This window comes from Manis javanica, chromosome 3 (assembly GCF_040802235.1).
Source record: "Manis javanica isolate MJ-LG chromosome 3, MJ_LKY, whole genome shotgun sequence".
In the NCBI taxonomy this organism is placed as follows: Eukaryota; Metazoa; Chordata; class Mammalia; order Pholidota; family Manidae; genus Manis; species Manis javanica.
Genome location: NC_133158.1, coordinates 71978434 through 71990839, shown reverse-complemented (window position 1 = coordinate 71990839; position 12406 = coordinate 71978434). Strand labels below are relative to the sequence as shown.

General features: G+C 38.3%; 1 protein-coding gene across 16 annotated transcripts in view; it reads left to right on the top strand.

The window, feature by feature from the left end:
• The window catches only part of BBX (BBX high mobility group box domain containing), a 269123-nt gene that overhangs the window by 244204 nt on the left and 12513 nt on the right, over positions 1-12406 (top strand). For 10 of the 16 annotated variants that reach the window (XM_036998674.2, XM_017672181.3, XM_036998679.2 and 7 more), the window contains 3 exons: positions 1852-1941; positions 3294-3353; positions 10398-10595. In XM_036998674.2, the coding sequence (XP_036854569.2) occupies positions 1852-1941; positions 3294-3353; positions 10398-10595 (348 nt within the window). The remainder of the gene's footprint in view (positions 1-1851; positions 1942-3293; positions 3354-10397; positions 10596-12406) is intronic. The other 6 variants (XM_073231706.1, XM_036998682.2, XM_036998681.2 and 3 more) reach the window with 6 other exon arrangements.

Genomic DNA, 12406 nt, shown 5'->3' with positions numbered 1-12406 from the left:
TAAAACTTTTAAAAGAAAACATAGGGGTCAATCTTAGAGACCTCCTATTTGGTAGTGGAACCCTTGACATAACAGAAAAAACCCAAGCAACAAAATTCAAAATAGGCAAATTGGACCATTTCAAAATTTAAAACTTAACATGTTTCATAGGAAGGACATTACTAAGAAAGTGAAAAGACATCCCACAGAATTCTAGAAAATATTTGTAAATCATATCTAATAACAGACATTTATAATATGTTAGCTCTTACAACTCAGTAAGAAGGTTATTAGTTCAATTTAGAAAAAGGCAAATGATCTGAATAGACATTTCTCTAAAGAAGATACACAGTTGGCCAGTAAACATATGGAAAGATCCTTGACATCATTAGTCATCAGGTACAGATCAAAACCACAATGAGAAAAATACCACTTTACATTTTTATGATGGTTGTAATCAAAAAGACGAAAAGTATTTTCAAGGATGATAAACACTCTGGCAGTTCCTTAATATTAAACATGCAATTACCTTATAGTCTAGCAATTCCACTCCTAGATATATGTCCAATGGAAATGAACAAACCTGTCCACACAAAAGCTTGTATATGAATGTTCATAATAAGATTATTCATGTTAGCCAAAAAGTGAAAACAGCCCAAATGTCCATCAGTTCATGAATAGACAGAATGTGAAATGTTCATACAGTGGAATATTATTAGACCTTTAAAAAGAGTGAAGTACTGATACATGCTACAACATGGATGAGCCTAGCAAACATTATACCAAGTGAAAGAATCCAGACACAAAAGACCATATTACATTATTCCATTTATATGATATTTCCCCAGTAGGCAATCTGTAGAGACAGAAAGTAGGTAAGTGACTACTTAGCAGTAAAAAAGAATACAGTCATAGGGGTATTAGCTAAAGGACAGGGGATTTACTTTAGAGGTGATGGAAATGTTCTAAAATTGGTGATGGTTGTACATATGTGTGCATATAAAAACCATTGAGTCCTGTAGACAGGAGCACAGAGAGTTCACCTCAGGCAGGAAAGTAGAGCATGTGGGTACAATGCTGGTAGGTGGGGAGATGCAGCAGGACAGCTTATAGAGCCTCTGACTTTTTCCATCTTCACATCAACTCTTTGAGTTAGGCATTGTTATTATCCCTGTTTACAGATGAACAAGCGTAACCTACATAAAATGATTCAGTTTTGCATAGGAATATCAGCAAAATGTGAAAAGACACTGCTTTGGGAGGTCAATGCTGCTGGCATTTCTGCTTGGTGATTAAAAATTTTCATTATCTGGGAAAACAAAGAGATTCTCTCCTCCCCCAGCCCAGAAAAAAATTTTGGTAAATAGGTAAATCACTCTCTTCTTCCTGTAATATCCTCAGAAAAGGCTAGAAAGCTATCTAATGCTATCAGGCTAACTGTTGTCCTGAAAGAGTTATCCTTGTGAAAACCGCTTTCTTAGGAGGGAAGAAATGCCCATGTCATCCTTTCTTACATGACATTTAGGAATCTGAAGTAAAATCTTTTCTTACCCAGACCACAGCTGTTGTGCTGGCACTGGTTGAGGTTTTCCTCTAGTCACTTGATCTGCAGTTTCTGCTTAGGGAGTTCTCAGCCCTAATGGAGGTATTTGCCCAATACAGGTTGAAGAATATTCACACTGGGTTTAAGTAAGCCTGAGGAAGGGCATCGAGCACTAGTTAGATAAGGAAAGATGCAAGATGACACTGCTTTCGACTCCATTTGCTTAAGCCACAGATGGGAGGAGGAGGGTGTAATTGTTTAGAAACACACAGTGCTGTCTTATGAAATGTTGTGAACTTAAAATATATTTATATTAATATTGTCTGTAGGTCCTTTCCAGTCTCAGAAAAAGAACTTATTCCACAAAATTGTCAGCAAATATAAGCACAAAAAGGAGAAGCCTAATGTTCCAGACAAAGGTATTGGTGCCTTTCATCCTCCATTAAGGTGTCTTGGCCACCTCCATTGTGAACGCATCTTGAGTAATGCTTCTGCACCCCACCTTTGCCTTGTCCTCCCCTTTGCTTGCTTCAGCGTCATCAGCTCCTAATGCAGGCATAGTCATTATTTCTAGACTGCAGCTAATTGCAGAGAGGTCTCCTTCACTTGGATTCCTATTCAAATCCCACATTTGTGTCTATTTTCGGAGTTCCATATGAATCTCAAAATTGCTTTTTTTCATCTATATTTGGCACATTTTGTAATTTAGTCTTCTTGAGCTCTTGCCCACTTATTTTCTTTGACGATTCTTGTTTACCTCATGTGTGGCAGCTGATGCCAGGACCACATTTTCCCACCTCCTGAAACCTTACCAGTTTCATATTCATATGAAAGTCCCACAGTTTCTACCTATACTTCCTCTGACACTGGAGAATTCTTATCAAGGAGGATTCCACTCCTAAGTCATAACTCTCTTTTTTCCCATCTATATGCTTCATTTTCCAGACTCTTCCCAGTGCCTTCAGTCACGTAACTGTTACTTCCAGAGGGTACTAGAGGTGCATTGCACTCCACCATCCCTTTACTCTGAGTGTCTAGCTCATTATTAGGATCTTGATGGCCCTTAAAGCCCTTCAGGAGTCATCTGAAGCTTTCATTCTTCTTCTAGTTCAGAACTACTATTCTTTCACATAAAAGATACATCTCCCCATCTGGTACAGTACTGCCTTGTGGCCAAGAAGTCAGGCTTTCTTTAGCATCTCTCTGCATGTTAGAGTTGTGACTACCACAAACCTACTCATTTGATGCCCATTTGTGCCCTGCTTGCATGGCCAGATGTGTGAAGCCTTTCATGTTTCTGGAATGAGGCTTTCAGTGCAGCTGTCTTCTATGTATAGATGTATGTGCCTACATGTTCCTGTATGTAACCTTTTACTTGGCTTTTATTTTCACCTCAACTTTAGTCTCTCAGTTTTGTTTTGTATTAATTGTTTTTTCTCTGCTTCCAGTGGAGAAACATCACTCTTTAGGGAAAATACTAGTTTTTATCATTAACTTTTTAACTGATCTTCAAATTATCTTGATTAAGTCATAAAAGTTATCTAACAGTGTGTTTCATAAAAGGCAAATTTGTTTATTTTTAATCTATTTCCTGTATAGCCTAATTATTTTAGTTGGCAGATGCCACCTTGACAATTAGATAGTTGAAATAAAAGCTGGCTTCATTGTGTGACAGTGTTTCATATTTCAGTTTTGTATGTCGTCTTATTTTTATAGTATATGTGTCTATCCTAGTAGAGCTTCACTTTTCCTTTTCTGTCATTGTTTTTAGGAAGTGGGGATAAATGGTCAAACAAGCACCTCTTCTTGGATGCCATTCACCCTACAGAAGGTAAAAGAAGTAATATTCATTGTATCATTTCAGTTAGTCTGTGCTGGAAATGGCCTAATTTTTAAAGACTTAAAAATTTAAAATTTATATAGGCTCAGCATTAAACCTGAGTGCTCATATCCTTAGAAAAGGCTATGGGTTATTTTTCATTTTCAAATCAAAACTGATAAATTTTTGACTCTATTAAAAGTCAGGCAGTGTGTCATGTGGAGCTTAACTTGTCAAAGGGGGTTTATAACTTTTGAACCACATTAACCAGAAATGAGAGATCTTCATAGCCAGAAATATTCACTGTTGCAGTTTATGTTGCAGGCACATGTTTATGGGAGTCAAAAAAGGGCCCGCCATGGGGCTGTCCTGGTTGATGGGGCATGGGCAGGCTTGTAGAAGTGGTTCTTGAACTTTTTTCCCAACCTTCCTCCTAGTTCCTTTAAATATGTTCAAATGGAATGCCTCTGAGGCTTACATATAGCCAAAGAAAAGCCTCATATTGACTAGGATGATGTTATAGGTCCTGAGTAATGGTTTCATTTCAGAATTTCCCAGTCCTATTTATTTGTGATATTATCCAATTTCTGTTCAATACTGAACCATCAGGTGAATGCTCTGTGATGGCAAAGGTCCATCCTTCCCTTCTTCCATTGATTTTCTTTTTTTCACTATAGACATTTTTAAAGAGCTGAACACTTTTGTGGTTCTTAATTAGGAATCACTTATTTGAAAACTAAAAGGTTTCTTAAGAGACCATCCAATCTAACCCCTTTCATTTACTTATGGCCAGAAGGGAGAACTTAATGAACAAGGTCACATCTTGACTCCCAAATACACTCTAATTTCTTTACAAAAGAGAAAAAAGAATATTAAAGTGCACATGTGGCATAAGCCATTTATCAAAAATACAGTTAACCTATGAACAACATGATATGCAGGTTGTTCATTCCAATAAAGATAACTGGAAAATTTTTCAGAGATTTGTGACAATTTGAAAACATATTTTCTTTTTGCTAACTTACTTTATTTTAAGAATACAGTATATACATCTAACGTACAAAATATGTGTTAATCAACTATTTATGTTATTGATAAGACTTCAGGTCTGCAGTAGACTATTAGTAAAGTTTTGGGAGTCTGCTGTTATACACAGATTTTCAACTGTGTAAGGGATCGATGCCCATGACCCTGAGTTGTTCAAAGGTCAAATGTGCTTATGTGTTAAAATTATTTGCCAAAATATTCAAATTGAGTTTATGAAAACATGAAATTTTTGTTAAGGAGGCACATGAGCCACATTTCTCCTTTTGTTTTCCTTCTACAAAAAATGCCAGCAGTAAGTCTGTTTTCTGACCCATCATTTCATTCACCACCTCTGTTGAGTATTGTTTCTGCGTTTGGCCGGCTGAACAAAATATAAATTTTCATGCTGTTCTTAGCATTAAATCCTGACATCCCAAAATTGATATACGTTATTAGCTCTCATGTATTGTAAAAATACATTCTGTGCAGATTTGACAAATGTAAGGCACTGATTAAACTATCTGAGGAATCTGAGAGGTGCTTTAGACCACGTTACTCTTTATGTAAAATAATACAATTCTAAATATATTTTTTTAAACAATGAAAACCCTACCTCATATACAGGGAGGTAGCTTAGCATGTGCAGTGGGTAGAAAGAATGAATTAGGTGGGAATTAGAAGTCTCAGATCTATCAGAGATGAGCGATTTTCAGAAGGTCAAACTTTAACCTCATGAGTATTCAGTCTCTATGTTTATACCAAGTGTGTATGTGAAAGGTGAAAGGGGTGGGGTGAATGATGCATTGTAGATATGTGAACTGCAGGTTTCACTTCCCCCAATACTTTATTTTACTACTGTGCTGTGTTGAGTGGGTGTTGTGATGCCAGAACTGCATCTCTGCAGCCCTATTTGCTGTCCTTTGGGGAGCAGAAAAGTAAATCAATTTTGAGTCTTTTAGGTAATCCCAAGGGCTTAGTAGAAGTAGAGTTATTATTGGTGGTGTATAATTATACGAACTACTAGTGTATATGGAACAAAAATTTTGGAGAACATGCACTGAAAATTGCATGTCCTTTAGTGTAGATTGCAAATTCATTTTACATGGCTGGGAAAATAGGAATCATTTCGAGCATTGGAAATTACTAGTAATTTGAGGTGACCTTTTTGGTTATTTATTTTCATGCCATCCCACGGCATTTACTTGTCCGGGTGTTGACTATGTGCTTTGTGAATTATCTAGGCCATTTACTTCATCTTCTCTCTCACCTGTGGCCATCTCACTGCTTGCTAAAACTTTACCTTGTAGATTATAAATACATAAGGATAGAAAGTGAAACCATAATCAGGGTAATTTTAACATCTGGAAGCCATCCTGGGCAGAGGTGAGACAAGAGTTGCTTGTAGCTGATGTCCGTAATAGAAGTGTTGATTCAACTGGGTTACATAGCTGTTAGCTGTTCCTGACTTCTGGTAAAGTGGATGACTTAAAGTTCACTAGGCTTTCTCTAGACCACTCTGAGTATAATGGGCTTGCAATTCACAATTTTTTTTCAACATAGCAGAAATCTTTAGGTGCATAGTAATCACACCTGAGGTTTAAATGCTAAGTTTATAATCTGTTTTAAACATTTCCCCCCATGCTTTTGGAATTTAAAATCACTAAACCACTTCTTGAAACTTTTGAAGATCATAAAAAAATATTGCCTATAGCCTAAATTAGAAGTAAAATTTTCAGTGAAACCAAGATAACCTGCCTCTGCCTTTGTTGTTTATCTTTCCACGGAGTTAATGGTGTCATAGCCCATGCTTACGATAGAGGTTTCTAATGGTAACAACAATAATACTTAATATTGCTTTATAGTTTGTAGAAGGCTTTCACAATATTTTTTGTAAAAACTAATCTTGACAGCAGCCCTAGTGAATTAAGGAAGGCTTGTTAGTTCCAAATACATGAAAAGGAATTGAAGCCTGGCCATCTTAGTAGGAAGGGAAGAAACCAGCATTCTCTCTTCTAAAGCACATTGGCTGCTATAGTTTTGGTTTTTCAGGCATTTCTGAGTCCTCATTTGGCTCATATGTTGAAATTTTATGGTATCTTACAAGAAAAAGTAAGCCCAAACCTGAGACTAAGAATCTCCAGAAGATTAGTTTCTTTGCAATATACAGATCTAACTACAGGTGAGAAAAATCTATAGTTAGATTTTCAGACATAATCCGTAGAACTATGGATGACATGATCTCTTTTCTCAAGTTCAAAGTAGTTGCTACATACACATCAGCAAGGTCTCTCAGGACCTTAGATAAGCCTCATTCATTTGATGTCTTTTCCTGTGTTCCGTTCAGCATCTGACTGAATTTTCAGCTCATGGGAGACCAACCGAAAGCAATGAGATCCCAGATTTGGCTATAATAATTTCAGTGCAAGTTTGATTCCTCTAGTTGGGATGGGAATTCATGACTCTGGAGCACTCTAGTGGCCTCCTGGGGTACAATATAAGTATAGTACTGCTATCTCAGAAAACTTACTCTACATTTTAGGAGTAGAGTTTGGAAAACAAGAGTCCCTTATTGCCACATTCCTCATGTTGCTCCAGGACTGAGCCCACATTATTTCTCTCAGATGATAGGCTCCAAGTGGTGTTGTGATTGCCATGGAATGTGAAAACCAGCCCTGTGGACTTGTTTCGCAGTGCTTGGGTAGGTTTGTGTATTCAATTACAAGCCGAAAGAGAAATAACTAATTTGTTTTTAGAGGGCAAAGCCTTTCTTCTCTCATATTAGTTTAGCAGGGAGAAAAAAATTAAGGAGCTGGCTTGCTGTCTTGCTACTCAATTGCTGTTTCCCTTTGAGCTTTTTCCATTTCCTGTCTGTCACCACCAAACATTCATTTGCTTTACTAATGCTGCTGGACTCAGACTCACTGTTCTATCCCAGACAACTACTTTCTTTGACGTAGCCTTACCTGCCTGCCCCAGTTCCATCCCTGAGCACTGACTCTGAAGATTGTCATCCGTCTAAGCCTCCAGATAAGATAAGATGTTCTGGGGGTAGCCCCTGGGTCAAAGTATGGGGTAGGACTCACTCTTACCTCCTCTTCCAAACTCTAGCAAGATCACATTATATAACTTTTCAAATGTGGATGATCTGCAAGCCCAGATGACTTCTTGATCTGACAGTAGGTTTAGAGAAGATGACATCTAGAGAGGTGGCATTGCCTCCTTTTCAGTGATTTATGGGAACTTCCAACGTGTACTCCATTTTTGCCTCTTCCACTTGGTCTGCAACCTGGTTCACTCCTTTACTGTCTCCCAGCACACCAACCTCTTAGACTTGCTCAGTGGTGTCTGTAAGCCGGTCTGCCTTTGACCCTCTGGCTCCTTGTCTGCTGGTTTCTGAGCTTTCCTAGTCCCGGTCTGCTCTTCAGGAACTGAACTACACCTCCCATTTGCAACCCTTTGCAGCCTTGGCTTCTTCGTATGTTTTTATTAATTCATCTGGAATGCACAGGAAAAAGAATAACCATTAAATAAAAATGAAACCATTTGAAGACTCACCAAAAAATTAAACAACTAACAGTCCTAATAAAGGGAGTACTCCTCTAGCCTCGACACTCTGGAGCTGGCTGAAGAATTCTGTTTACCTGGCCAGGGCCCTTGATTCTAGGTAATGTGATAAAATGAAAAGAATTTTAGGGCTGAATGGCTCCTTTAGAGGTGCTCTAATCCAGCCTCCATCTTTACATGAAGAAATTGAGACCATGGTCCTGTTAGTAAACTGAAAAGTCAAGAGTAGAATCTAGATCTGACTGTGTCATTTCCATTACCCCATGGTCTTTGTGCAGAAACCAGGTCATCTTTCCTAACCCACTTGGCCCTTTTCTGGTGTCCATGCCTTTTCTTTGACTAGCTTGGTTCTTTATGTCCACAAGCAATTCTTCTGATGTAATACACCCTTCATCCTTGGCACCATGCTACACCCTTACCTCCGTAAGTGCTGGGTTTTTCAGGGGAGAGGAAAAAGAGGGAAGAGGCTAGTGCTTTTTTTTTTTAGAAGGTTCATATAAAATATAGTGCTCTTACTGTAGAGGTGACTAAGATGCCCCTGCAATCAGAAGGAACAACTGATGGAACGGGTTAAGAAACTAGCAAGTTTGAAGCTTGTGAATATCCAATAGAGGCTATTTAAGTTCATTGTAAACTCAGATTTTGGCTTCTTGATGCGTATGTATAGGTGGCTTTGAATTTAAAGGCTACTGCAGAGTTATGAAACTTCTTTGGATTGTTTCTAACCAAATTATCTTCTATTTTGTTGGTAACTTTTACTGAAGTTTAAACAACAACAAAAGACTGAAAGGATATACCACCCCTGGCATGTGTTAAAACTCAATATCAAAATATAAATCTGCTCAGACTGTTTGACCTGGGTATAGATCTATAGTTTTAAAGGAACCTTTTCCCTAATTTTTGATTACTTGTGAAAAGGTATTTGGGAATGTTGCCAAATGTTTTTTTTTTTTTTTAGTAACTATTTTCTACACCTGTCCCTACACAGCCATCTCTTATGAAATATTGAGCTAAGGCCAATACTGCATGGCCTTAGACACAGTGTGGTGTGATTTCTTCTTTATATCCTTTCTTTTGATGTAATTGAATTATTTCTCAACTTGTTACAGAATGGGAAGACTGGAATCAATCTCTTGAGGGCAAAGATCTTACAAATTCATAATCCTCCTTTCACAAGGATGTACCTAAACCCATTAGAGAGCTAGATTAAAACTTTTAAAGGAAGCCTTTTGTTTATACCAACAAGTGCATTTTTTCATACCCTGAGTTCTTTTGCTCTGTTCCTTTTCCTCTTATTTTAGCCTTTTTTTTCTTCTTATGCTATATGTATTGTCTTATTTTCAGCACTTACCTTCATACCCACCTTCTAATAAGCACCTTCAGTTATCTTCCAGGTTTAGTTTGTATGAAGTTTGTCATGTCAGACCTTGATTTCCTGAACAACACTTCCCTCTTGGTCAAAAATGAGATTTCTCTACCTGTTTTATGAGATTGGATAGTGAACAAATCTAAAGATGCCTCTTTTTCCTGCCTAAAAGCCCTTAGGCCACTGAAATTTTAAAAAGCCCCAATCACAAAATGTGACTACATGTATATACTCCTAAATGCTTACTATATGCATATCTGCATATTCTTGTCTTGCTTTTAAATTAAGGGAAAGGGGGAAGGAAGATCTCCTAAGGCAATGAGTGTATAAGAAAAGACTCAAGCATTTCCAACATGTTAGAACTGGGAACACAACCTTTGGTGGCAAATGTGTTCCTTGTTCCTGACACAGTGGCTCTTAGGATACAACTTTGTGCTACTAAATGATTTATCAGTACTACAGTTAGAATTAAGATACCTCACACTGTCCATCCTGGAGCCCCCTGACCTGTGTTACTTCATTAAATTATCTCACTAAACATATTCACCTGGCCTTAGAATTCAGCGAATGGGAGAGCATTTCATTACATGCTGCCTTCACCCATTTCCATCAGGTCCTTCCCGAGCAGCCGGTATGCGTGAAAGGTCTGGCCTCACCGTTTGTTTGCTGCTCAGTCCAACCTGGTGGCTTGAAAGCAAATGTTCCAGCGATAACTATAAATTTAAGAAGCACGTATTTAATCTTACTGTCATTAGAAGAGGAGAAATTTCTGTTTTTCATCCTCTCCAGACCAGCTGGCCAAAAGAATCTCAGGGAAACTGAGATGACCACATGTAATGAGTATGGTCTGTTGGGAGACACTTTACTCAGATTTTCACACTGTTCTCACCAACCTGCAAGATCCAAACACTTAGAAAATGTTCCTCCTTATACATATATAATAATATACATACTTAACTTTATGTGCAATGTTTTATTTTTTTCCCATCAATACTTTGAAAACTCTCCACTCAGAGGGGTCAGATATTTAGAAATGTTTCAAACAGCAGTGTTGGTGCCTTGTGTTTTGGTATGTAACTATATGGTTTGTCCTATTTCAGCCATATTTTCAGAAGATAAACACACCACAGAGCCTGCTCATAAGGTTAAAAATGCCCTATCCGTTCCCAACACTCCAGAGCCAGCAATGATGCAGGAACCCCTGGTGGGCAGTCAGAAGAGAAAAGCAAGGAAAACCAAGATCACACACCTTGTCAGGACTGCAGATGGCCGGGTATCACCAGCAGGAGGTACTTTGGGTAAGAAGAGGGAACTTTACACACATTCCTGAGCAAGTGGGTGACCGCCATGGTCATATTGGCCAGAGAATGATTGTAAGCCAACTGTGGGTCCCCACTGGGAAATGGGTCTATTCTGTGGATTTGGACACAGTATCATTTTCTGTCTCTGAATTTCCTTGAGAATTAGTTTTCTACAGATTCCAGATGTACATGTTTTAGTCTATGTTTTAAAATCATAGGGTATCTTTTTTTTCCAACATTCTATTTGGATGCACAAAAACAGTCTTAGTTTTGATCAATTAAATTCCTGAAGATCCTAGACTTTTAAAAATACTGAATGAATCGCTGTTTCTCCATGGTTCACTATTCCAGTCACAAACTAGATTATCGATTATTTAAGCCAGTGGATTAAGAAACCGTCGAAAGTTTATCCAGCACTTGCTGTAAAGCTGATGCAGACCACTAAGGGAGGTTGAGAATGCTCCTGGATTTCTCGAGTTCTCTGGGCTAATCTTTAACCAAATCTTACCTTACTGTGAATTCCTCCCTTCTCAGCTGTTGCCTGCGGTCTGTTTGCTGTTACTAGTGGTCTCCGGGCAGCAGAATTGCCCGAGGAGTCCAGGTTAAGGAATGGGGCAGAGCGTGGCTCAGCATCCCAGCTCAGATCTTAGGGCGCAGCTCCAGCTAAGCATTGGGAGTTGTAGCCTTTGCCTTTCAGCACCTGCAGCATCTTATTCTATCAGCCCTAAGGAAGTATCCCTCCCCTGCCCTAATCCAGTTCCCAGAAAAGGGTCTAAGGTTCTTAATGACTTCTATAAATCCAAAAAAAAAATTGTTTAAAAGAGAAGTTTTTGAGAATAATATTTATAAACACCTGATTTAAGTTAAGCTAGTTGTTTAATAGAGATTCACTGTTGAGAATTAGAGGTAACAAGTGAAGTTTGTGCACTTTCTCTTGTGCTTGGATATATAGATTGTTAGAACCACAAAACATATTAAAGACTCCCAATTTTACTCTTTCCAATAAGAGACAAAGCTCAAAGAAGTGAAATTTTGTTTCTGAATGCACTGTGCTAGACTAAGTAGAAACAGGATGAGGACTAGACTCTAGTTTTCCTGATACTTAGTTTAGCAGTCCCCCACCTTCATTCCTTTTCCACTGTGGGTTCTGTGATTTTCATTTTATAAATCATCATAACCTCATTTGCACTTACAGGAAGAGTGAAAGATCTTAGAAAATATTACCTTCATATAGTAAAAGCACATAGCACTTTCATATCCTAGTATGTGACATCTGTAGCCTTTATCAATTGCTTTCTTTATTTAAAATGTTTTAAACATCATGATAAAGACTCCTCCTCTAAAATGGCTGCATAATAAAGAAAGTGCACTCATTCCCAAGAGGTACGTTTGTATAGCATTTCAGCCACCTTTCATAATACCAGGGGGCCCTCTGCTTTCCTTCCAGTAGGTCTTCAGAACAAAAATAACAACTTCGCACCTCATTAGGATTGATTAATCTCATTGGGATTAGGTTCGGCCATCCTAAGTGTTGGTATCAGAACACCAGATGTCCAAGTCGCCAGAGTAGGGTATGCTGCCACTTCATCACAGCAGTTTGGCCTGCTGATTTTTAAGGGTCCTTTTACAGCACCCACAGGCCCCCTTATGCAAGTCCCTTGGGTTTTATTTTGGCCAGAGCACATTTTTCCCTCTTACTGCCAGATTGACCCATTTGACCTTGGGTGAAACACAGCTTCTCTTCCACTCAGCTCCAGGCACAGCGCTACTCAGAGTTGCAATGGAGTTTAATAAAAGAGTTTTATTAC